At 45.3% G+C, this 24,658-nt stretch overlaps 1 protein-coding gene across 6 annotated transcripts in view; it reads left to right on the top strand.

Annotated features, from left to right (window-relative positions):
• Positions 1-4,675, top strand: part of VPS13D (vacuolar protein sorting 13 homolog D) — a 94,653-nt gene extending 89,978 nt beyond the window's left edge. For all 6 annotated transcript variants that reach the window (XM_017735033.1, XM_017735035.1, XM_008634258.2 and 3 more), the window contains 2 exons: positions 2,772-3,012; positions 3,681-4,675. In XM_017735033.1, coding sequence (XP_017590522.1) covers positions 2,772-3,012; positions 3,681-3,812 — 373 coding nt within the window. In that variant the 3' untranslated portion in view covers positions 3,813-4,675. The remainder of the gene's footprint in view (positions 1-2,771; positions 3,013-3,680) is intronic.
• Positions 4,676-24,658: the final 19,983 nt, after the last annotated feature.

The raw sequence follows: 24,658 nt of genomic DNA on the forward strand, positions 1-24,658 counted from the left end.
TGTCACTGGGCAGGCTCCATGTGCCACTTCAGGTTCTGCCTGAGGAAGAGTTTGCAATCTGGCACTTATTGTGGCCCTGTGAGTTCACACTTGGGGTATCCCGTTTCCATCTCCTTTCAGGATCTTTGTGCCTATTCAGTCTGGCTCTTAGGCAGGGAGACTGGAAAGAGCAATTTGTGACCAAAAAAAATCACCAGTGTAGCCCATAGCAGAGCAGTGGCCTTTGTCATCAAGTCACGCAGTTCATTCACTGTGACTCTCACCATTAGGAACACCATTCAACAGGAACACAGTGTTTCTTGTCATGGAAAATAAGTACAAAATTATGCCTCTGACTTTTATCCTAGGATCATAATCAGAAACACATTTAAAGACCTGATTATTTGCATATTTTTCTTCAGAGTTAAATCCATAAAAGGGGGTTTAATACCTTGCTCTACTGTTCTAACTAAATGTTTCCACATTTTTTTCCAGTTAGGCTTGCTGTTTCACTTCTGGAAAATATAGTGTAATTACTTCCTGATGTTGTTAAAAACTCCACAAATTCTCCAGAGATCTGGTTGCTTCTACTTTGTTCTACTGGATCATGTTTCATTTAATTTTTCATTTTATTAATTTGAGATAATAGTGTAGCTGTATGGGTTTAAAAAAAAAATAAGTTGTATCTTGCAGTAGTATCTGAAAAGGTTAAAAATACCTGTTTTAAGAACTAGACACTGAGAAGAAAGTAACAGTTGGCAAGAGCAAAGGTAATGATGCATGACTCAGACTTAGAACAAAATGTAGAGCCTGAACTACAAATTAGCTAATGTTTCTGGGCTTCTCTGTTAACTCACTGACCTCTGTTTCCATTCCTCAGAATATATACCACCAGTGAAAGTCTTGTAAGGAGAAGTACATGCATCATGTGGTGTTCTTACAGAGCAAATGCAACCCATGGTCAGTGCCCAGGTGCTGCCCCTGGACTTGAGAGCAGCTGTCAGTGCCCCATTTCTCCCTGTGGTGTGCTCAGTGGCATTGTGACCCTGTTGGATTCGGGGCCTCCCTCAAACACTTGTGTTTGATGTGCCTGTCCAGGGCATCAGGCTGTTCCTCTGCAGCTGTACTGCTGCTCTGGGTTTAAATTAAGTTTTCTGTGACACTTCATAAAAAATGTCACTCTCCATCCTATTTAGCTAATTTCAAAGGCAGAACCTTGCCCCGAAGCGTTTGAACTCCGATGGAAAACTGCGGGGCAGCTGCTGGTTTCCGGAACTCTGTTAATGTTGTCTTTCACCTGGGTTCCTCTAAGCTGAAATCCACTTTTCTCCCAGTTTGTTTTACTTAAAGGAACACAGTTCATTTATCCCATCCTGGAGCTTCATCCAAGGGTAGAGCTGGGCAAAGCACATTGCAGGCCCTTTTCAATGAGGCTGGTTGTGCCCTTCTCAGCACTGACATTACAGTGTGGGCTGGAGTTGGTGTGTGCACCTTTCCCAGTGTGAGGGGAGCGAGGGCAGGGACACAGCACAGAGGGAAAGGTAATTTCAGTGCAGAGCAGTGTCTTTGAGAGGACTGGGAATACAGAATTACTGGAGTTATCCTTTTATACCACAAAAAGAAACCATGGCCTGACCTCTTGCCATATTTTTGGCTATTAACATACCTTTTATAGCTCTGGGTTTATTTGGCTACAGCTTGAAGCAGTTTGTGCACAGTGTTATTTAACTGGTAGAGCCAAGGGTGGGTTTGGAGATGGGGAACTTTTCTGTTTACCAGAACAATCAAGTAGTGACAAAGGTCACTGATTTCTAAGCCAGTGGAGGATTCTGCAGGATGTGAGGGCAGCAGGCAGGTTTGTATGAGCAGTGGCTCAGAGGGCAGCAATTGGGAAGCTGCCTGACAGTAGGAGAATCCTCCTTTACAGATGCATGTCAACCCTGGGGGCTGTTGGCAGAACTTTATTACTCTATTTAGCACTACTCTATTACTCTACTCAGCTATGATTTCACATTCAAGTTGCTGATTTTTTCAGCATTTAAAAAGCCCCACTAATGAGGCTCATTTCAGTAGTAAATCAGAAGTGGGGGAGAAGCATTTGTGTGTTCAACTTCCACTTCACTTTTGCACCTAACAGTTATTCTTTTACACACCAGCCTTTTCAGCCATCAAAGCTCTCAATATTCCTAACTCACTCTTCTCTCCCTCTTCCTATTCATCACTTAGTCTAATCTCCCTGGGGAAACCTGCTTGCTGCTTAACCTCTCACCCCATGTTAAACAGCTAATTTCTCTTTTCTGTTACTGATCCTGGCAGCAGGTTCAACTTGGTTTTGGTTTTGAAGGCAGGGAGGTGTGGGGAGGAGGGAAGCACAGGAGAGTTACAGGATAATGCTCTTGTCATAAATGTCTGCAAACCTTTCACGTGCCAGCTCCAGAACTGAAGTTAGTTGCAATTAAACTTCAGCATTAGGACTTGCAGTCCTCCAGAGCAAGGAAATTACTGTTCCTAAGCCTTGTCAAAGGACACTTTTATGTGTCCCTGTAATGCCCACAGCTGGTGGCCAGGCAGGCAGCACTAATATTTGATTTACAGCATGATCTTTTTATAACTAGGTGAGAGTGTCCTTTATCAGCTCCATTTCTAAACGGTTTAAATTAAATACAGATGAATTGTACATGTTGCACTACTGCATTTTCTGACGGACTTCTGAAGGTCACAGAACAGGTGAAGACAATGCTTAATTTGCTATTTTCAGCTTTAAGCTAATGATGTTTTCTCCTTTGTTGCAGTTTCATCGCCGTGGAGAACATTGACAGCTACTGTGTGCTCATCTCCTCCAAGGCCGTGTATTTCCTGAAGAGCGGAGACTGCACGGACAGAGATTCCATATTCCTGGAGGTCAGGTATGATGACCTGTACCACTGCCTGGTGTCCAAGGACCACGGGAATGTGTACATCCAGCTCACCAAGAAGGCTGTGAACACGAGCAGCGGTGTGGCCATGCCAGGCCCCTCCCAACAGCGGCCCATGGTGAGGAGCTGGCACCCCTTTCTCCTTGTGCTCCCCTTGTGACCAAAGTGTTTTAGTCAAAGGCTTTGTTCTGTCAGCACTGAAAACAGCTGCTGCCCAGGTTTCAGTGACTGTAGAAGTGGCTCCCTAAACTCCTGAGAAAGCTGAAGAAAGGAAAACTCTAAAATATTTCTGCAGGCAGGAAAGTAACAGGAAGAAACTTGTATTTACCTGTGAAAGGCTTTTAACTTTACCACATAAATGGAACTTGGGTACTTTGCTGTCTGTTTAATCTTCTCCTACGTGTAGTATTTTTTTACTGTGAGATCTCTAACGATGGAACCAGTGTTTATGTTTTGTGCCATTACAGTAGTTGCTTGGGGGCTGTCCTACAGGCCCAGTTACAAGCTCACCCCTGACCCAAGTCAGTTCACATTCCAAACAGACCAGCAAGATAAAAGGTGGGAGGGGAGGCAAAGGAAATAACCTCAGATAGGGCACAGTGTTCCTGCTCTCACCCTTGAATATGTGTGCACCTGGTGCTCCCTCTCTCTTCTTCCTTACTCCAGCCTCAGTGCTGAGAAGGAAACTCCACTGAAACCTTTCTGTCCCTTACTTCAAGTCTAAAATCTATTCTGTTTTAGCTGACAGCAGGAGCACATTAAGAAAAATTCCCTTTCTTTCTGCAGGTGAAAGTGAAATCGGAAGCTCTGGCAGTAAAGCTGTCCCAAGAAATCAACTATGCAAAGAGCCTGTATTATGAGCAGCAGCTGATGCTGAGACTCAGTGAAAATCAAGAACAACTCGAGCTGGACTCTTGAAAATCCACTTCCTCACTGCCACAAAGAGCTGCAAGTACCAGGCTGGAGCTAGAATTGTATGACTAGAGAAGGAGAAAACATAATTTTAGTATTTAGAGAAAACAAAAGAGGTGGCTTTTCTTTTTTATGCACCAGTTGTATAACAGAGGTGTAGCTGACACAGCTTTGGGTCTGGGAGAAGCCCTGTATTTTGCTAACATGTATATATGTACACGTGTCCATGTAAATACGACCGGCAGCAGGTGTTGGTATAAATATGAGTCTGTTTACTGTGTAAAGAAATTAAAGGAGCTCTACTGAGTCATACTGCACTACCTGACACAAGCCCTTCTCTCTCTCTGTCTTTTTCTTTTCCTTGAGAAAACTGATTATCCCAGTGCAGGAATGTAGATAAACCTTTAAAAAATAAAATGATGAATTAATTTTAGCTGTTGAAGCACAGGTGTCCCATGGTTTGGAGCTTTAACACCATGATTAGGGTGCATTAACACTGTGATTAGGGGGCATTGGTTGGGTTGTTTGGTGGGCTTTTTGTTGTTTCTTCTCTTAAGTCACTAATATAGGTAAATACAGGAGACCTTGCACTGAAATGTCAGCCTCTTTTTTAACAAAAAATTGCATTTTGGTAAATAATACAGGGAGGATTCAGTTTTACATTCACAGTCTGCATCTCAAGGCCCCTATTTCTGACTTGGTTTTGAAGTAGTTGAAGTGAGCAGCCTTGGAAATTGAATCTTTAACTTCAGATTTTTCCTTCCCTCAGGTGGAGGAAGGGTGAGGGGAGAGGAGATCACCAGCTTGTTGGGCTTATCAACATCTTCAGAAGTAAACTTCTAAATAATAAAAATAACAAGTTGGTTTTTTTTTCCGGTGTTGTACATCACATCAGTATTTGTCTCATTAACTGTAACCACACTGAAGAGGGAGGAATGAGTGCTCTTCAGCATGTTAACCCACAGGAACTGGAACCCTCAGTGTCACATTTACTTCCTGGAGGTGCCAGGCTTGGGTATGAACACACAACTCTCCTGTAACTGCCGAGTAACCTAAATTTTAAAGTGTTATTTTGTAAACCTTTTGACTCAGTGTAAGTAGAGCTTTAAAAGGTAAAGTAATTTGAAGGTAAAGTCCTTTCATGAAGACACATGGGGATATTTTGGTGCTGAAGGTTAGAATGAAACCAGTTCTGAGCTCTTGTAAAATACTTGGCTGCTGAAAGTGGGGAGGGAAAACAGGAGTAGTTCACTGCTGTGTTGAGCATTTCCAGGGATGGATGGAGTACTTGGGGTCTGTAACCACCCATAAGGACATGATGTACAAACACCAGAGCAGTCATTGAACAGTTGCACTCTTGGCCGTGAACTCAGAGAGCTATTTGTGTGAAAAAACCTGTCCAGCTTCAAGGTGCAATAAAGAGTAGATGAAATAACACCTCAGCAGGGGCAGGAAGGAAGAACTGTCTCTAACTGGTAAAGAGACTCAACACAGCATGGAAATGACACGTGAGGAAATGACACCTGTCCGTATCTTCCTTCTCTACTCTCCTTCCCTTTCCTTGCCTGTTTTCCCAGTCCTCTCGTCCCCTTTACTGACCTGTCACATCCTGTCCTGTCCTCCCTTTTCTCCATCCTTTCCACCTTTCCTCTTCTTTGCTGTCCTTCTCCCCCTTTTCCTGCCCTCCCCTTTTCTCCCCTTTAATGCCCTGCCCTCTCCTCCTGTCGTCTCCTCCCTTGCCCTTTTCCCTGGCCCATAGTTTCACTCCAGTGCTCCTGCAAAGGTGAACAAATCCAGGGGCTGTGTCCACACTGTCCCTGCTGGGAACACCCCCACCCGACCCCACTAACTGACCCTGTCACCAAGTCTGACTCAGGACACAGGCATAACTTTTCTGCCCACTCCTGAGACAGGGACTGTCCTCACTATCTCAAGACATGAAAGTAACTGGAAAAAAGATACTTTCAGGCTCTGAAACCAGGGATGAAGTTCTGGGTGTCCTTCTGCATCTGTGGCATGTTCACAGGGAAAACCCCTTTTCCTTGCTCTCATTGCTGGATCATCAGTGATCCTGTTCCCAACAGCTCCTACAGCTTGAGGGGTTCCTGCAGTGATGGGAACACGGAGCAAATGTGAACAACACCCTTCCCTCCCCTCTGCTCTTGACAGTCCAAATAACTCAGTGTGATGAGCCATCTGAGCAGCTCCAGTCCCAAAGGCTGTTTTCCAAAGCAGTGCAGTGTTTACATTTTTGTGGGGAGAAGCTAAGTGACTAAATGGGCCCCATCTCAAACCAGAGCAATAATCAGCCATTTCCCAGTGACAGGGACCTTTTGATCTCTTCACTATCTCATTTCCTAGACTGCGTGATGCTTTTCAACATTTATCTATTTTCTCTTCAATAAAATACTTCATAACATCTTAGCCCAACTATATATTTTTTTTAACTTCCTTTTCTCTCTAAAGCAGAGTTTAGTCCGAACCTGCTTCCTCCAGGGCACAACCCACTGGGCTGACAAATCCTCTCAGCCCTTGCTCTGTTTTTCTTCTCAGAGGAACCTGCTTCTCACAATGACTTCACCTCTGGTACCTCACACTGAAAAAGCAGGTTTCAGTGAATATACTCTCTTTAGATTACAGGTTGCTGCACAGATATTTTTAAAAATCCCAACAAAGCAAAATTAAAGCACATTTTAATTAAGAGCTGCTCAAACTCCACTTATACAAGTTTTCTTCTGACAGTAACACTGTGCATGTGTATGCTTCTGTACTCCTTCTAATATATACACCCACCCCCAAATGTAGATACACTTCAAAATTCTCTTGAAAAGCAAAGGCTCTGTTCCAAACTCCTCTATTCCACCTTCCTAAAGGCAGGGTTGTTGCAAAGAAAGAACAATCATATTTTTCAGAAAATAAATACAATAAAATAAAATAAAATAGAAAATATAAAACAAACAATAGTTAAAATAAAATAAAATAATAAAATGTGCCCAGAGCTTCAGATTCCAGTCCAGATTGCTGCAGCATTCCAGCTTGACAGCTCACTCTTACTCCATGTTATGATGCTTAATTTTATCAAATGCAGCGCTGGGACAAAGCACTTCTAACTCCCCCTATGTTACAGGTTTGACTTTCTTGCAGCCCATTTCTAACAGCTGCTGGTGGCCTCCCAAATGGTCTGACAGCTTTGACAGAGGGCTCCGGGCAGCACAAACCCACCTGCCTTCCCCTGCCAGAACAATCCCTGGCCGAGAAAATGTTTTGTTAACAGGACTGGGAGCAGTTTGACCTAACCATGGAGTTTCCATGGTTCTCCAGCAGCAGATTTTCTGGAGTGGGAGAATGTGAGGCAAACCCAGCCCCAGCTGGGTCTTTGACCAGCCCTGCTTGTGCCTCGGTGCAGGAGAGGGCAGAATCTGACAAGGATTCCTGCCAGAAAGAAAAGGTTACTCATTAACCACTGACAAACGCTGGGGGGAAAAACAGTCATATTGTTTTGCTCAGTAGAACTACTGCACATTTTGGCCAGAAATACAAATGCTGTGGGTACAAACTGCAGTTCCATTAGAGAGGTCAGCTCTGCTCAGGGCCTGGGGACACTCATGATGAGCAGAGCATCAGAATCTCAGAATCCCAGATTGGTTTGAGCTGGAAAGGACCTTAAAAGACCATCCCATCCTCCCCTGCCATGGGCAGGGCCACCTTCCACTATCCCAGGTTGCTCCAAGCCCCGTTCAGCCTGGCCTTGGACACTGCCAGGGATCCAGGGGCAGCCACAGCTGCTCTGGGCACCCTGTGCCAGGGCCTCCCCACCCTGTGCCAGTAATACATAATTTATACATAACACAGTGTTACACAGTGTTGGTGTGTGGGGGGGTTTTTGGGTTTTCTTCCCTTTAGCTGACACTCCACTGCCCGACACTGTGCCCTCCACAAAGTGTGGGTAAGAGCAACCCTGTATCTCAGGCCTGCTCTGGGCTGACTCAAAAGCTTTGAAAGGCCACAGGCCAAGTAAACAGCTTCCATGTGCATTTCCATTTTGGATAAATGGCTGGGTCACCCAAAGGACAAGGGCTGTGGACGGGAGCTGCAGAACAATGGGTTCTGAAAATGCCAGCAAAAAAAGTCCCCTGCATGCTGCAGCTGTAGAGGAATTCTAACAAATAAAGGAGAAATCCATCATACCATCTATCCCTCAGCCCTCCAGACACTGCAAAAGCAAATATTTGCTCTGCTCTGGGAGGGTGACTCACCATTCCTAAGGACTGTTGCTCCAAGGCCTTTGGCAAACAATCGACATCCAGCCGTACAAACCACTGGGTATCAAAGTAATGATGTAGCAAAAACCTGTGCCTGCATGCAGGTTTAATGGGAGGAAAAAAACAAAATAATTTTTACAAGTAACCCACCATTTGCATGACAAGACTCTCCCCCAGCCTTCTTTTGGCAAGGCCAGGCCCTTTCAGCAGCTCCAGCAGCAGGAGCATCACCTCTGTCTTCCCTCTGCCAATGGGCAATTCTAGGCCCTTCCATTAATCCTTTTTCAGGATTTCTTTGAATCTCAAAGCATGGAGGAAAAAGTATTTGAGGTAAACATCCCAGAAATGTGAAGATTCTATTCAGCACTACCTTCTATGCCAGAACACATCTTAATTTCTGGTGTAATATCTTAATTTCTGGTGTAATAGCAGTTACATGATCATTCAAAGGATTATCCAGAGACAGCATCCTTAGGCCCCCAGTTCAGACATGCAAATGTTCTAGAATTTTGTGTATAAATGGGTACAATCATTATTTCTGACCTGGCTCAGTACAAAGCTGACTCCAATCATGCTACTTATAGTCATAAAATTGTTTGGCTTGGATGTTTCATGGATGGGGCATCTACCACTGCTCTGGGCAACCTGTGACTGTCCCTCACCTTCGCTGTAAAATTTTCTTCCTTATATGGTCTGAGTTTACTCTCCTTTACGTTAAAACCATTTCCCCTTCTCCTATGGCTGCAGACCCTGTTAAAAAGTATGTCCTCATCTTTCTAGTAAGGCCTTTTGAAATACTGGAAGGGCTCTAAGGTTTCCCTGGAGCCTTCTCTACTCCAGGCGGGTAACCCCCAGCTCTCCCAGCCTGGCTCCAGAGGGGTTCCAGCCTTTGGAGCATCTCTGTGGCCTCCTCTGGACCTGCTCCATGTCTTTCCTGTGCTGAGGGCTCCAGACCTGGATACATTTCCTTCCTCCCTGTATTGGGTGCCTCTAATCTGTACCAGCCTCAGTAGACAATAAGATGTCACCTTCACATGGGACCACCTTGTTTTTGTGGCAGGAGGTTCCATTCTCACAGTCGTCATTCTTTGGTGTTACTGTTCATACATTTTGCTTCACTAACTCTAATCCCAACTGATCCTGCTGACCCTCTCCATTAAAAATTTATTTTAAACCAGACCAATCTACCTGGAGAAATTCTGTGCTGTTGACAAAACCTTGTGAGCAAAAATAAACAGCAGCCAAGGTCATAATCACACTGAGAGCACACCAGAGCTCTCATTTATAAGAGGTTTATAAGCATTTATCTCATTTATAAGCAAGTTTAAGAGCCAACTCGCCCACTTTCAGCTTCCTGATTTCAAACACTAAAAATCCACATTACACGTACAACTTCACTCACCTTTCTTCCCACAGACACCTTTTTGCCTCTCCTTTGAGCACACACCAGAGGGAGATCAACATGCAGAAGAATATGTATTTATACCTCATCCAGAACACATCTCAGGCCATCCAGGAATTCCCACGCAGTGCTGGGAACTGTCCCAATCTCAAAGACCAGCACCCATTGTCAAAGCAGAGCTCAGGGGTACAGTGACAGCTCAGCACTGCTTGTGTGCCTCAGCCTTATGTCTGTATTCACTCCAAGATTATCCAGTGTCAATTTGCTGTGGGTTCCAGTGGAAATAATCTCCCCACAAAGGACAGGAATCCAAATCCACACTTCGGACAGACCAACCAGCTGCTGAGGCTCCCAGGAGGGTGGCAGTGCTGCGGCAGAGAGCAGGTTTCACTGCACCTTTGCACACACAAATACTGAACTAGGCGCCACTTCTGACAGAAAACCCATCACTGAGTGACCACGGACACAGTCCCAGGGCCTGTGCACCCACAAAAAGCACATCCACACCTTTCCAGAGTGCACCCAGCAAGTACCTTCCCTGTGCTTACAGCCAGCCATGGGGGACAGGTTTCCACCACATGACACCGGAGGAGCCTCAGAACTCCAAGACGAGCAGGGAGCATTTCTGGAGGCCTGGCTTCTGTTCAGAACAGAAATGTTTCCCTTGGCTTGTGCAAGTTGCTGGGACTGAGCATAGTGCGAGGCTGGAGGAGCCAGTTTTCCATTCCCCCTTCCATTACTCTTTTTGATTGGCACTTTAATGAGGGCGCCGGGGGTCGACCCCCTGCCAGGGGGCCGGTTCATGCCCCGTTTATCTCACAGTCCATGTAAGACTAAAATAACACGCCAGGCTGAGTTTCACTGGCTTGTGATCCCACAGCCCACCGTGATGGATTGAGTGACTGCAGCAAGTTGGCAGCTAAAGTGTGTTGTAACAGTATCTTTCTGTCAGCGCAACACAATGGATTTGCTGATTCCTGGGCTTTTCCCAGTGTTCGCCGTTACCATCGGCCCACGAGTTTCTAAAGTTCATTTTCCAGGGGGCTGCAAAGTGATAATAAATAACACAGCAAAGTTACTCCAAGCTTTTCTTCCCCTCAACTGCCCTACTGCTGACGCAGGAGGGGCTGCGGTGCCAACTTTACTGCACGCACAAGAACAGCCATAAATCCACTCGCTCTTCCAGAAAGGAGGAAAGAGGCAGCTCTGTTGCTCTTTTGTGGGAGCTCAGTCTGCTGGGCCAACACAGGGCTCCTCCCCCCGAAGGGAACAGCGGTACAGCCCAGCCGCAGGGGTGGCTACACCAAGTCCTCTCCAGAAGAAAACTCTCTGGGGGCTGAACTTCACAGGCTGCAGAATCAGGACCAACAAGGCACAGGCCTTGAAATCATTTTACTTATTTGCACCAAAACAACCCGTAAGTTCACTAGAATATCCAGGAATCCTGTGTGAGGCTGGGATTTCATGTTAGATACCTTTCTTTAATATTCTAAACATTCAATATGCTCGTATCTCCTCTATTGGAAAACCTCAAACAAAAGGGGTTTTTCCTTTAAAAAACTGGAGTCTAGGAAATGAACCGAAGTTTTTTTAGTCATCCAAAGAGGTCCTCTACTAACTGAGACCTTGTCTCTGTGTCCTGTTTCCTCAATATCCCTTCATTCTCCCTTCCCACTGTCTGCAAAGTAAAGAACTTCCTAAAAATACTGGGGAGAACACTCTAATTTTTGGTTCTTGCCATTCCAGCCCCTACCAGCAAGAGCGAACAAATGAGCTCCACAACAGAAGGGGTTCCTTACTTCCTGTACAAGAATTTTTGACAGCACAAATTTCAAACTACTGACTCTCCCACCCCCCAACAACCAACAGTCGGACCAAAAATCCACCCCTGGACCTAATAAATAGGAAAGGTGAAGCTGTTTCCCTTGCTTAAGACAGCTCTGTAGATCTGTATACCTAGTTTCTTTAAGGCCTTGCACAAGACAGTAACACAGCCAAAAAATAGCTCCAAAATCAACTTTATAGCTTCAGCTGCCATAATGTCAGTGCATCCTCAAATATTTCATTGTGGGTACCTAGAACCCTTTTCCATCACTGGGCTCTAGATCCAACTCACTCTGGGCAAAACCAAGTGTATTTCTACCAATAGAAGAAATCACTAGAGAGAGACTGAGTAAATAAGTTAATAAAATGAGAATACAGATGTTGAAGGGACTCAAAGATCAAGCAAAAATGCTTGACCAGGATGCGAAAAGAGAACATGATGAGGAAAAGGGGCCAGACTGAGGAGCTGCTTGAAAAACCCACTCCTCTCAATGGCAGCTGTTTGTATGGACCACACAAATCACTGCACAATGTAGATTCCAACTCACAGTGCTGGAGAAATGAGCCTCATGAGTTGAAGAACTTTATTAGTGAGATAAGAGACAACCACAGGAACTGTAGTGGCAGCACATGAGGCTGCTCCTGGCGGGAGCGTTGGCGGAGTGTGGAGCTGGTCCTGTGCAAACTGCTCCAGAGATCCCAGCCCGGTCCTGTGACCCCAGCCCTGTAGCCTGCAGATACAGCACTCAGCCAGCTTTGAACTGGTCACCTCAGAGACTGCCAGCAATGCCAGCACAGCACAGGGAGCAGGGATGTGCTGCAAACACTGTGTGACGCTTCCCTGGAGCTGCCAGTGGTCCCTTTACCTCCCAGTTCCATTCCAGCTCACATCTGCCCATGCAAGCTGCTGCAGCCAAGCCCTAAATGTTCCTCTGGGGAGAGCCAGACACTTACACCTTAACACAGAAGAGGGCATACTGAGCCTACAGCCAGAAAGTCTGGGAAATATTAGGAAAAACGAGTGGGTGGGGGAGCTCAAGGGACCAGTGGGAGGATGCGGGAAATCAGTAACACTGATCTGAATAACTGGTAACAATTATTAGATCTTTTTTGGTATGAATCATCTCAGAGACTCATCATTAAATGATGTCACTCAAGGGGCAATAAAAAATACAGTAGAAACTGCCAGCCTGCCATGACAAGGGTTTGGAGCCACAACATGACTGGCCAAACAGGTCTGGGAAGCTTCACCAACACATTGAAAAGGGAGCAAGTTTTGTGGAGAATATACACTCTGACAGATTGGTCAGGCAAATTTGTCTTTGGCAAGATTATGATGTTACTTGAAGCTCTGATGAATCTGCCTGAACTGCTGGAGAAGGAGTAGCCTCACTTATCTGATGACCACTGACCTTGTCATTGCCCCGTCCCCTCCCCGGGGGTGGAATTTGCATTTGAAGCTACAGGTTGTAAAATCAGCTGGCCAGAACCGTCCTGAGAAAACAAAACCAAACCAGAGCAACAACACAACAGCCCAAACCAAGCAAACAACAGAGTGAGTTTGAACAGAATCTGTTCTCTGGGTTCACCAAACCTGCCCAAGAGCTCCTGTCCTTGCAGGGGAAGGGGCAGCAGAGGTGGTGCTGCCTTGTGCACGTCTGAACTCCTTTTATCTTCTTAAACAACTGCAGGAGAAGAAAAACTCGGAAGAAAAACTGATCAACAACCAGTAGCATCAGCAGGCTCAGGAACTCAACAGTAACCACATCACGGTCCCTTTTTCCACACCTTCCACTTAACACACCCCCTTCTCCCAAACTGCAGAACCATGGCCCTTTTCTGCCAACATAGAACACCTTCTGCACCCAATCCATGTTTGCTTCTCACCTGTGGGCAAAATACTGGATGCTGTCAGTGCTGCTTTGCAGCCAGTCACCTAAACCTGGCAGTGGCTGAAGAGCTGGGTGTGAACAGACATTTACAGGTAGTTCCAAGAACTTCCCAGATCCAAAATGGGGGTGGAAACCATCCCTGTGTGTGGAGCAGAGCAGGAGGCAAAGCTGAAATTATTCAGTGTTCCAGGAAGGCTCATTGCTTCCTAAAGTCGGGGATTATCTCCAGATTGCTCTTCCCTTTTCAGACGCACAGTTCCCAGCATCTAGTTCATTGCCATTAAGAGTTCTTAAGAGGGCTTTACAAGAAATTTTTTTTACTTTTTGGAGTTTTATGGAATTTAGGCATACACAGAGAAAAATATAGGACTCCTGGAAATACTGTGCATTAGAGAGCTGCTATTGGTTTCAGACCTTCCTTACCTATGATGAGAGAAAAGGGAAAAGGAAGATTACAGAACTTGAGAGTCGCAATTTCAACACAGTGGTTTTCAGCCCAAGATTGAAGCAATACAAGGTATTGCTCTCCAACAAATCTGTCACACCACAAACCAGAGATACGGTCTAAGAAAGAAGAGCAAAAACTTCAGGCCTCACCACTGTGCACTGATTGTGATGGAACAACTACTTAAAATCCAGGAACTTTAATTTTCTTGGAGATTTCTGGAGAGAAGGGAGTGGAGACAATGGGGATTTAGGGAAGGGTCAAGAGAAGAAGTCCAGCACTTGTTCCACACGTGCCTCTGGAGCACAGCCCATTTCAACAAGGTGATGTGAGTTTGAGACAAGTACACCATGTTGAATTATCAGCATCTATTATTAACCAAAAAAAGTTAACCTTAATGGTTAGCATAATGCTATGTTTTTACAACATCTGTCAGCAATTATTTGTATTTACTTGCACTGCAAATGCAGAAGAAAAGTCAGAGAAATAAACAGCAGAATTCCCACCAGTCTTGTGTTTTCCCACAAAGAATCTCTAATCATCCCTGTTTAGACACTCACATTTGTTCCTTGCCCTGACCAGCATGGAATTTCTTCCCAATCCTCTATGACCAGTAATTATCAGTCCTCCTTTACCCTGCAGCGAATATGGACTAACCCCTCTGCAATTAGTGGTGTTAACTTCAGGGTTCTTAAGATGAAAATCAGAACTATGATATTTCTTGGATTCAAAACAGTTCATGCTCTCCCCTTGGCCATGCCTTACCACAGCAAGAAGGGAGGCAGGGAGAGCAAGGGTTGTGCTCCAGTCGCACTCCACCTGTGCAAGGCAGGGTGAGGAACAGGTTAGCTGGGTGAAAAGTTCACTGCAAGCTGAGCTGTCTGTTTCTCTTGCTTAATTTATCCGATATTTGGCTAACCTTGCTCTGAACCCAGCCCCCAAGACCCCCTTCCTCTCATCCCTCCCCAGCGGGTTTGTGTCAGCCAAAGACACCGCCTCTAATTCCCTTCTCCCTGACCCTGCCGAGGGGAGCGGGGGCTGGGACACAGGGCCAAGCACAGACCAGAGCCCGAGCACTGCACAGATAATCATTATTTATGCTCTAAACTTCAACAGGAGCAAACACAAAAGCCCTACAGTCAGCAACGTTGCCTGACATGGTGTTCCAGCTTATCAGCCTTCCCAAGGCTGGATGGCACCCCGCCTGCACCCCCACCTCCTTTGCACCCTCTCACTCTTACAAGGATGCAACACTTCTAGAGTGGCTTATAATGGATCCCTGATTCCCCTGGCAGCCCTGGCCAAGGGACTGGCACAAAGTTCCCACATCCACAGCCTGCAAGATACCACTTAACCCAGTATGCCCATCACCTCATTTCTGCAGCTCAAGACCCTCAAAAGGAACCTGACAGATAAATTTAAATTTTGCAAGGCACAGAGCAGTAGCTGCAGTGACACAGAACACGAGCAGGGCGATCCTAAAGGGCTTTTCTCACCCCAAATCCCATAAAGTCAGTAGAGGAAAGGCTGGAGGGTATCAAGATGCGCTACTGCTGCTCTTCAGAGAACAGGATTCCCTGATCCACAGACCTTTGTGCATCCATAAGCAACTCATCCTGCAGAATACAGCCAAGGTTGTGCTCAGAAGCTGCTGAGTATTTTCCCTTTCCCTGGTAATCTACAGCTTCCCAACCCCTCCTGCCCCTGTGCCCAAAAAAATGGGTGACAAGAACTCCTGACATTCCCCCTGCTGTGCAGTGCACTGCTCTGTGAACACCCTCACAGCACCTCTTGATTCCACACGTCAGAGCTCGGCATTGGTGATGCAAACTGCTGGAAAAACTGCCCGGAACACGCGTTACTGGCAGGCTCTCCTTGTTTTCCTGCTGTGCTCAGGACTGTTCCCAACACTCTCCAGGGCAACACAAAGTGTATTTGATGGGCTTCTCAATGACTGGGCACAACTTCAGAACGGGGCACAAACCAAACCTGCCGAGCTGTCCCTGCTCCATTGAGCAGCTGCTGCTCCCTTTGGTGTTTAACCTTGGACGCCCCAGAATCCACACTTCCATTCCCACCTGCTGGCACTCCCTGCCTCCGTGAGAGTGACTTAGGATGTGCCTAAGACTCTGCTAATGGAGCAGAACAAATGTTTCCTGTAAACCTTAACTTTATCATTTTTGACCTGACAAAGAACCTCAGTGCCATGGCTTTGATACACCTGAGCTGCCTCAGGTCTAGGAGTCATTCTCACAACTTATTATTTTTATAATCTGTATCATCAGAGTGCCCAAAACTCCATTACAGTGTGTCTGCACACACAAAGTTCATGTCCCTCTGACAGGGAGGGCAGAAACAGCCTGACAGCCTTACAATAAGTGGAAATTCCTTGTGGTCTAAGAACAATATTAAACTCGTTTCTCAGGGTCAGCAGATGACCTCGCCTTGACACATGGCTTCGTTTCTCTGGAAGCAGTGCAGACTGGCCTAGTTCTGATGTGGTCACTAATTTAGTGACACCATCCATTCCAAACTTCACCACTCCCTCACCAAAGTAGCAAAATATGAGTTTACAAAGAGTACTTTGAAATGAAAACCCCCGGGCCCTTACCAAAGCACATGATTCAGCACCACCCTCCCCATCTAATGCTCCATGTTTTCAAGGCATGAAAGTTGTTGAGAAGAGCCAAGTAAGGGTGACAGGACTTCAAACTGCTACATAAGTAAACTGACGATACACAAAAAACTCCTCAACCCACATGGCGTAAGTCCCCTGGTACCTGTATTCCTCAACAGTAGGGCCAGTACAGGAACTCACTGCTGCCTCAACATAATTAATCTATTCGATAACAAACAATGTATAATTGCCATACAAGGAACCCTTTGTGCAAACTTTGTTATAGATTTTAATGCCTCTTCAAAACTGTTGAAATTAGTCATGGGTGGGTAAAAAGGCACAGGATTGTTACAACAGGTGAGAGAGAAAGTCAATCACAGAGCTCAGTGCCACAGATCCCAGTTTGCTCCTTCCAGGCACCACACAGAAAAGCAAAAATACTTCAAAAGATGCCATACCTGCATAATTAAAGGCAAGCTGAATGCAATGAAGCTCAAATAGTTTACAGGTGCAGCTTAAGAATCACCTAACTTAAAAAAAAGACCGCACATACTTGATGCAGCCATTTTAATAATTCAGCCCCAAACCCCAGAGTTTGTTCACAACAGAAAAGAGCTTGTGAAAACCTTGAGAGAAACAACTTTCACTTTAGAAATACAGGAGGGCAATTAACAGGTCAAGCTTCAAAGGAAATCTATGTCCTCTTCTCCATGTATCCAACTTAGAGGCTTTTGTTTGTGGGGAAAAAAAACCCAAACAAAACCAAGAAAAACACCACAACAAACAAACCCCAACACCTCTGTCCCCTGCTCCCAAAAAACCATCCCACATCATGAAAATGTAAGAGGGCAGCAACTGGAAATTCAGTTTCAGCCTCTCAGGGAGATTTTTCAGCTCTTGCTGGCTCCTGAGGAAGATTTTTGTCCCCCATGACTGCAGACAGACCCTCACAGACACATCGCCCCCACCTCCTGTCACTCGGGGCACAATTCCAGTGGCTGCTGCTGTTGGAATAGGCTCAGCTCAGACACAGCCCCTGTACTCCAGGGTCAGACTCACCACCAAGATCCAGGGATGATGCTTAAAACAAAGGAATTAAGTGAAATCAGCCCAGTTGGTTGGAGCATGGTCCTGATAATGCCAAAGTTGTGGCTTCAATCCCTGTACAGGCCATTCAAGAACTGGACTCGATGGAGGACCCCCTTGGAGGTCCCTTCCAATCCAGAATTGTCTGTGATTCTAAATTAAAGCCAAGGACAGGGAAACCCACGACCCTGACAGCCTTTGATGAGCTGGTAAGGAGTGCTTGCGGTTCTGGGGTTTCTCAACTCCCCTGGGATCACCTGGAGGGCTCCATAACCTGCCCCTTCCCGCAGCTCTGGAAGGTTCCACTGGAGCCCCTGGGATGCAGAATTCCAGGAAATAAATGTGTATGTCTCAAACACTGAGAGCAGGGTGGCTGTGGAGCCAGCCAAGGGCTGTTGGTAATAACAGGCAGGGATTGGTGTTGATCACAGACAGGGATTGTTGATAACACGCCGTGAGAAAGAAAAAGATGTGGCTGGAGAAGGGGCCATGTGGAGGTAGAGCAGCACTATCCTGGGACAAACATCCTTGTTCATGCTCCTGGAGACAAGCACAGCACAAGTGCAGGAATAAGGCTGGGAATTAGGCAGGGATTATAAGGGGAATCAAGGTCACCGGTGATCCACAAAGCCTCTGACCCATTTCCAGAAAGGTCTGAAAGAACATCCATGACAGCTGATCTGCATAGAAACTGAGAAAAAATCCTGACAATGGGAAACCCTGTCCATAAAAAGGACCCCCTCAAGCCTGGGTGGTGTCCCCAGGATCCTGGACATCCCATCAGCTGGACTGATGCACCTGGATCCATGCTGAAACCAGGAATGACATCCCAGTTCCTTCCTTCCTTCCTTCCTTCCTTCCTTCCTTCCTTCCTTCCTTCCTTCCTTCCTTCCTTCCGAATTCCTTCCGAATTCCTTCCTTCCGAATTCCTTCCTTCCTTCCGAATTCCTTCCTTCCTTCCGTCCGAATTCCTTCCAAATTCCTTCCTTCCGAATTCCTTCCTTCCTTCCTTCCTTCCTTCCTTCCTTCCTTCCTTCCTTCCTTCCTTCTGAATTCCTTCCTTCCGAATTCCTTCCTTCCTTCCTTTCCCTCCCATGCTTCCTTGCCCTCAGGGTGGGATGTCACACAGGCCACGTGCAGCCCCAGGGGCTCAGCCGGCTGGACACTGGTCCCAGTGTGGCTGGAGGTGGGTGGACAGCACCAGACAGCAGGAGTCAGTCCCTTGGCCAGGCACATCTGAGGGCCACAGCCAACAACAACCATCCACGCACGGGTTCAGTACCTACAGAGCAACCAAAATATGAAAGATTGCTCACATGTGGGATCTATTAGGGCATTTTGAAGGAATTCACGTTCATTGTTTCCCTTGAAATATAAAGGTTATAAAACTTAACGGCCACATGACAAGGAAACTATATGAAACACTCAGAGATTTACAGAGCAACTGCTCAGCTCTCGGGGCATGTGGCTGGAAATTGCTGGGCAAAAGCCAACGAGCCCCGTGGTCTGAGTTTTTGGGCAGTTTTCTTATTCCTTCCTTTCTTTTCCTGACCTTGCAGACTGGTATTCAGTTACCACAGCAGCTCCAAAGTCAAACAGAAACACAGCTTGTATCTTCTTTCAAGTATTTATTTCTTTTGTCCTGTTAACATTAAGTAATGAAAGGAATTGTAAGGGTTTTGAAGGGAGGCGGGTGGAAGGAATGAAAGCAGGAGAAAGGAAAAAAAATACAGACATAATGGCTTAATTTCTCACAGCATGTGCAGCACAAATGAACAGTAAACAAATCCCACAGAAAAATGCAAACAAAGGCTACGTTTGCTCAAAGTTCCAAGAAAAGGGCCCATTGCAAATGCCCCTGAGCAAACATTTCTGTGATTAAACCCTCAGAACCTCTGTATGATTTTTAGGCCAATTCAGCACAGCAGATACCTTCCCCCTTCTCCCAGAACATCCCTGGGCTGGAGCAGCCACAGGGCTTGGTTTCCAAGCCTTGTTTTGGTTTAAGGCATGGAAATATTGTAATTATGGCATTAAGAAGAAGCAGCAATCTCATCCAACAAGTCAAGGGCAAGTGTGAAAATCTGATTAGAGATTTGCCACTGGGGTTTGTCTATACAGAGTGAAATAATTAAGCAACAGATCATGAACAAATACCATATTTTGTTGGGATTTTTAACCCCAATTTTGACAGCCTCAGCCAGGTCAGAAACTCATGATGTTGGCTGCCACCAAAGGTCTTTGGGTGACCCAAAAGGTTGTACCAGCAGTACAATCATAAATTATTTCATTATGTGACACCAGGTGAGACTGTACCATTTTCTGTGCCACCCTTCCTATGTCTGTAACAAATTGAAGTGCTTCAGTAGGTCAAACAATGTGCTGGCAGTGCTTTTCCTGCATTTCCTTACTTCCCAAACTTCAGTTGCAGCACAACTCTAGTCCCCTTTATTTTCTTAAATGAACCAAGGATGAGTATGCAGCAACACAAATCCCAAAGTACCATCATGCCATTCCCCTCATGTGGAAATATGCCATGCCCTGATGTCGGGAAGTCACTCTTATTTTAATGAACTCTTTCCAGGATTTCCAGTGTGATTATTTTTCCCCTGATGATCTGAGGCTGAGAAACGGATCCAGTGAAAGAAACAAAACCAAACTGTGAAAAATGTTTGCTGTAAGTAAAGGCAAATGCACTTTTGACAGTATCCCAAGTTAGGGTTTTTCCCCTTAAAAATGTCTATAGGCACGTTTTTGATCACAGGATTGGAAATATGTCATGAGAACACACTCAAATATGTGTTTGCATTAACACTGCTGCCAGAAGCCATCTCACAGTCATCACCAGACATAGTGGAGCCCCTAGAAAGCTTTCTGTGGGATTGGAAGGCATCCAGCCAGGAGAAAGCAAAGCCACCATGTGATTGGGATGGCCAGTTCCACAAGAAAACTGTACATTAATGAATGGCAAGCACTCAAAAGGGGAGTTACGGTGAAGAGCTTGCAAGGAAATCACTGGCTGAGAACCATCATGTGCATAAAGTATTCGATAAATGAAAATCTGAAAGAAGTCTATGTAAAAATAATCCATTGAAAGAAAACAGGCTGATTTTACAGCGGAATTGCCCATGTCAAGAAGTGCTGCTGGCTGTAATAAAGATCACTGGAATACAAGTTGCTCCTCCAGCCTTAGAGGCTGTGTACCTTAGACTGCAAAAGGACACTCTGAAGTATCGTGAAAATAATCTATTTTACTATTTGTGTACGGTAAATTATCAGAAGAAATCAAACAGCAGTGCTGGGTATTGGGGCTTGCACCATATTTTTATTTTTCAACAGATGACTTTTACCTTATGATTCCCCCTCTAACCATAAAGTGAGGTTCTGGCCACCCACTCCCTCCCAGTCCTTCCCAGTTCAAATTCAGATTGTGTAGGTGTTAAACAGAATGTGCAGTTATGAACAGAAGTAACAGCTCTCTAGGGTTTAGCTACACTTCATGCTTCAAAGGAACAAATCTGAAGATATTTAGGGCAGTTTGTAGAATTAATGTCTAAGGTGTGTGCACAAGGCACAGGTGAGGGACTGCCTGAGGGGAGGGCGCAGAGATGAACAATCTGCAGGCACAGCATTCTGGCTCAGGAACTCTCCAAACACAGCCCTCTCCAACGGGAACAATTGGAAGAGACAGATGAAATGATGAAAAATGAAGGGATCAGCAGAAATCAAACCTAATATAAACCCAACTAAAATAAACTCAGCATGGCTCCTGTGGCTCATTGAAAAGCAGCTCTTCTCCAGTGAACTCAGGTCAGGGGAAAGACGGAATAGAACTTCTCTGCTCTGTGCCTTTAGGAGCCACTGGCAACTCTGACTGGCAATGGGAAGAGGTTTTTAAAGGGAAATACTGAAGATTGCAACTCTACCTCCTACGTTGCATCACAGGAAATGTGTCATCTCCAGCCAGAAAGCGTAACTGCTCCTAAATCCTGGGCTTCAGAATTTGAAAGAATTAACATTATTTTCATAATTGATGTGGGGTCAGAGCTGTGTGTACTTGCCTGGATTCAAAGCCAAGTGATAGCTTTTACAAAAGAAAACTTACAATTCTGTAATTTATTTTTAAAACTGGAATGAAGATGCTTTGACTCTGCATGTGTAAAACAGAATGAGGTCAGGAGGCTCAGATGTATCCCTGGGATGATGGAAGCAGAGCATTGTATTGCACAACCATCTGAGTTGTTTGTAAATTATTTATGTACTGTTTAACATATGTAGAAACTTTTGCTACAGGACATCAACACTGGAATTTTTAAAAATTATTTTTCAGCATCAGACCACTTCTAAAGAAATTCAAGGCTACATTTGATAATTTGATTAACATGATTAACATGCTTGTTAAACCTCAGCTAAAACAACAGAGAAACTGAATGCAGTTTACGGTTCAAAAATATTATAATAGTTGATGTGGGTGAAGAAGGTTTTTTGGCTATAGCAGACAGTTGAGAAACATGTCAGATTGCTTCTACTGAACAGTCAAAAAAACCAGAATATTGAAAGTTACAGACTATTCAGCCAGCAAAGCACATGTGATAGTGCTTGCTCATGTCTCTCCCGACTGTCTTTTGCACAGTCCTTAGAACAGGAATAAAATATTGCCTGGCTCCACAAGTGTTCTCCATGAATTTGCAGCTCTGATGGGAGTTCAGAAAAGAACACAAGGTATTTTATTGCTGGGAAGGAGAGAGCCAAGCAAAAGCTCACAGACTGATCTGTGATTCTGTTTAATCCTATGGCGGAATTGAGTCAAACATACTCCTCCACATTTATTACCATTAACAAGGGGAGATGTGTGCCGAGACCTCAAGGAATCAAGTAGGAGCTGCTGTGGCTCCTGTTTCTGGTACTTGAGAGACTCATCCATTCTCTAAGGCTGATACTGACCCAAAGAATTGCTTTGGTCTCTGATGGATGGATTTTTATTTTTTTTTTTAAAGCACCTATGTTGCTACATTTAAGAGTGGAGAGAACAGAGATCATGAGCTTGTCACCTCTGCAGCTACTTGAAGTAGGCAGAGTTGAAGGGCATGTGAGACTATGGAGTGAATTGACTTCCCTGTGCAATGTTCACAGGGAATCAGTGTTCCCAGCAGGTTCTGGGAACAGGAATTATGTGTTTGGATTTCACTTGTTTTCCATTACTGCCATTTCTATCTCCTGTTAACATTCTTCTGACATGAGCCCTTTTTTTCTTATTCCAAATGACAGCGGTATTCATGCGGCCAAAACACTCCAGAAACCCTATCACCCTGCACTTACTTCAGTCCTCTCTGCATAAAGGCATGAAGAGTTGACTTTCCTGGAAAAAGCAGCAAGGAGTTGCGTCCTTATCTTACAGCTGAAGTTGATGCTGCCATGTGCCAGCCCAGTGTCTGGGAACACTGATCAGACCAACAGTGATGCCCAAGGGCAGCTGGTAGCTCCACCCCAAAGTGTATGACACTAAAAAAGTTGAGGAAGGTCTCAGTTCATGTACTCCTAATGCCCAGGGTTTGCACACAGTGGTCCAAGGCTCCAGTCAGGGGTCAGAACTGAGACAGGAGGTGGGAGCTGTGCTCTGAGCTTTCCGGCACCTATGGACAAACAGAGCCTTCCTTCAGTGCTTGGGTTTGCACTGGTTACCTGATGCCACCTCCTTCTTTAATCTGGATTTTTCAAGAGTGTCCTGTGGAACCAGAAGTTTAAATCCATCTGTTCAGAGTTTGTATGTGCAGCCTTTACTGTATGAGTGCACTGTGATAGTGACCTGCTCAGGAAACCAAGATCAGTGCCAAATGCCCCAGGGATCTCCAGGAAGGCTATTTTGGAAGCCAGGGTAATTTTCAGACAGAAGCCAACAGGCTTCTGAGATGGCTCAGTTTAAGGCATTGATATTCCAATAGTGTTCCTCTCCATTAGTTCCACATTGCTTGGGGAAGGAAGATATCCAACGGGAACTCTTCACTTCTGTATTCATTACATGGATAGGGAACATTCATAACATAGATAGGGAAACTTCATGTCTAGGATGCCTGTCTGTGAAAAGCCTGTACAATACAGAGGCAGCTAACTCAGATAAAGAAAAATCGTACTTAAAAAATGCTTTTGCTTAAGAAAAAAACAGGAAATGGAACCACATCTACCTAGTAGCACCATGTCAGGATGATTACTGACACAAGCCAGAGGAGCACATGTCCTTGTAATACCTAGGCATGATAGATGGCCCTTGCAGCTGGTAAAAGTGAGTAGGGAGTCAAATTGACCCTTCCTTGTTTTTACATGTTTGGGCTCCTTTCCCTCCCTCAAAAACCACAAGAATCAGCCATCAGTTACCAGCATACTGGAGTTTCTGAGCCAGCAAACTACAAAATTAATTGACTTAATTTTTAGGGCATGGTGACCCACTGGAATGAGGAGGGGCAACAACAGGCTTCTTTTACAGACTTCGTATTTAGATGGAAATCACACGCCTCTGTTATTATATAACTTCAGGGATGTAAGGTGGCATCTTGCTTCTGTCTCTTTAGGGCCATCACACTCCCCCTAAGATTGCATCTTCTATTTTGTATTCTCATATACTTTTCAGTCACTCTCCAGCTCCAATTACAGTGCTTTATTCCCTCACTTAAGGAGGAATTGTTCTAGTTTTATGCAGAAAAAATTATACAGTGCATAAAAAACCATCACACATTTGCCTTGATTTTTTTTCTGTGCTAATATGTCACAATGCCCATAGCAAAGGTGAGCATAAGGAACTATAAGTTTGGACTCTTTGAGAAGGTGTGAAGATATAAATTGTCTCAGAGGTTTGTGCCTCTAGTCCAGTCCAGGCAGGCTGGGACAGTGTGTGCTTCTGCTCACAGGATCTGTTACAGGAACAAAAGAGGGTGTGATGTTGAAAGCAAAGATCGGGGGGACTCACTGCCTTCAGTGGTCCAGGGGACAATCAAGGTGTGTCCTGTGTCTTCCACCTGTGCTCTGCAGGCTGGGGCAGCACAGCCCCTGAGAACAGCCTCTGTCTGCTCTTCCACTACTTACCAGCTGATCCAACTCCTCGAAGACAGACAGGGGTGTTTGTGCTGAAACTTCGGCTCCCTGAAGGTACTGAAGGAAGGTGCTGAGGTGACCTCAGTAGAACAGAGGTGGGAAAGGGGGCAAGAAGTATCTGAATTGCCATCTTCCCACAGGAAACTGGATAGAAGACAATGAGCTGCAGGGAGCAGGTGAAGTTCTGTTTTGACTCGTCTTTCTCTACATTCCTGAATCTGTGGCTGCCACTGCTCAC

This window comes from Corvus brachyrhynchos, unplaced genomic scaffold (assembly GCF_000691975.1).
Source record: "Corvus brachyrhynchos isolate BGI_N302 unplaced genomic scaffold, ASM69197v1 scaffold395, whole genome shotgun sequence".
NCBI lineage: Eukaryota > Metazoa > Chordata > Aves > Passeriformes > Corvidae > Corvus > Corvus brachyrhynchos.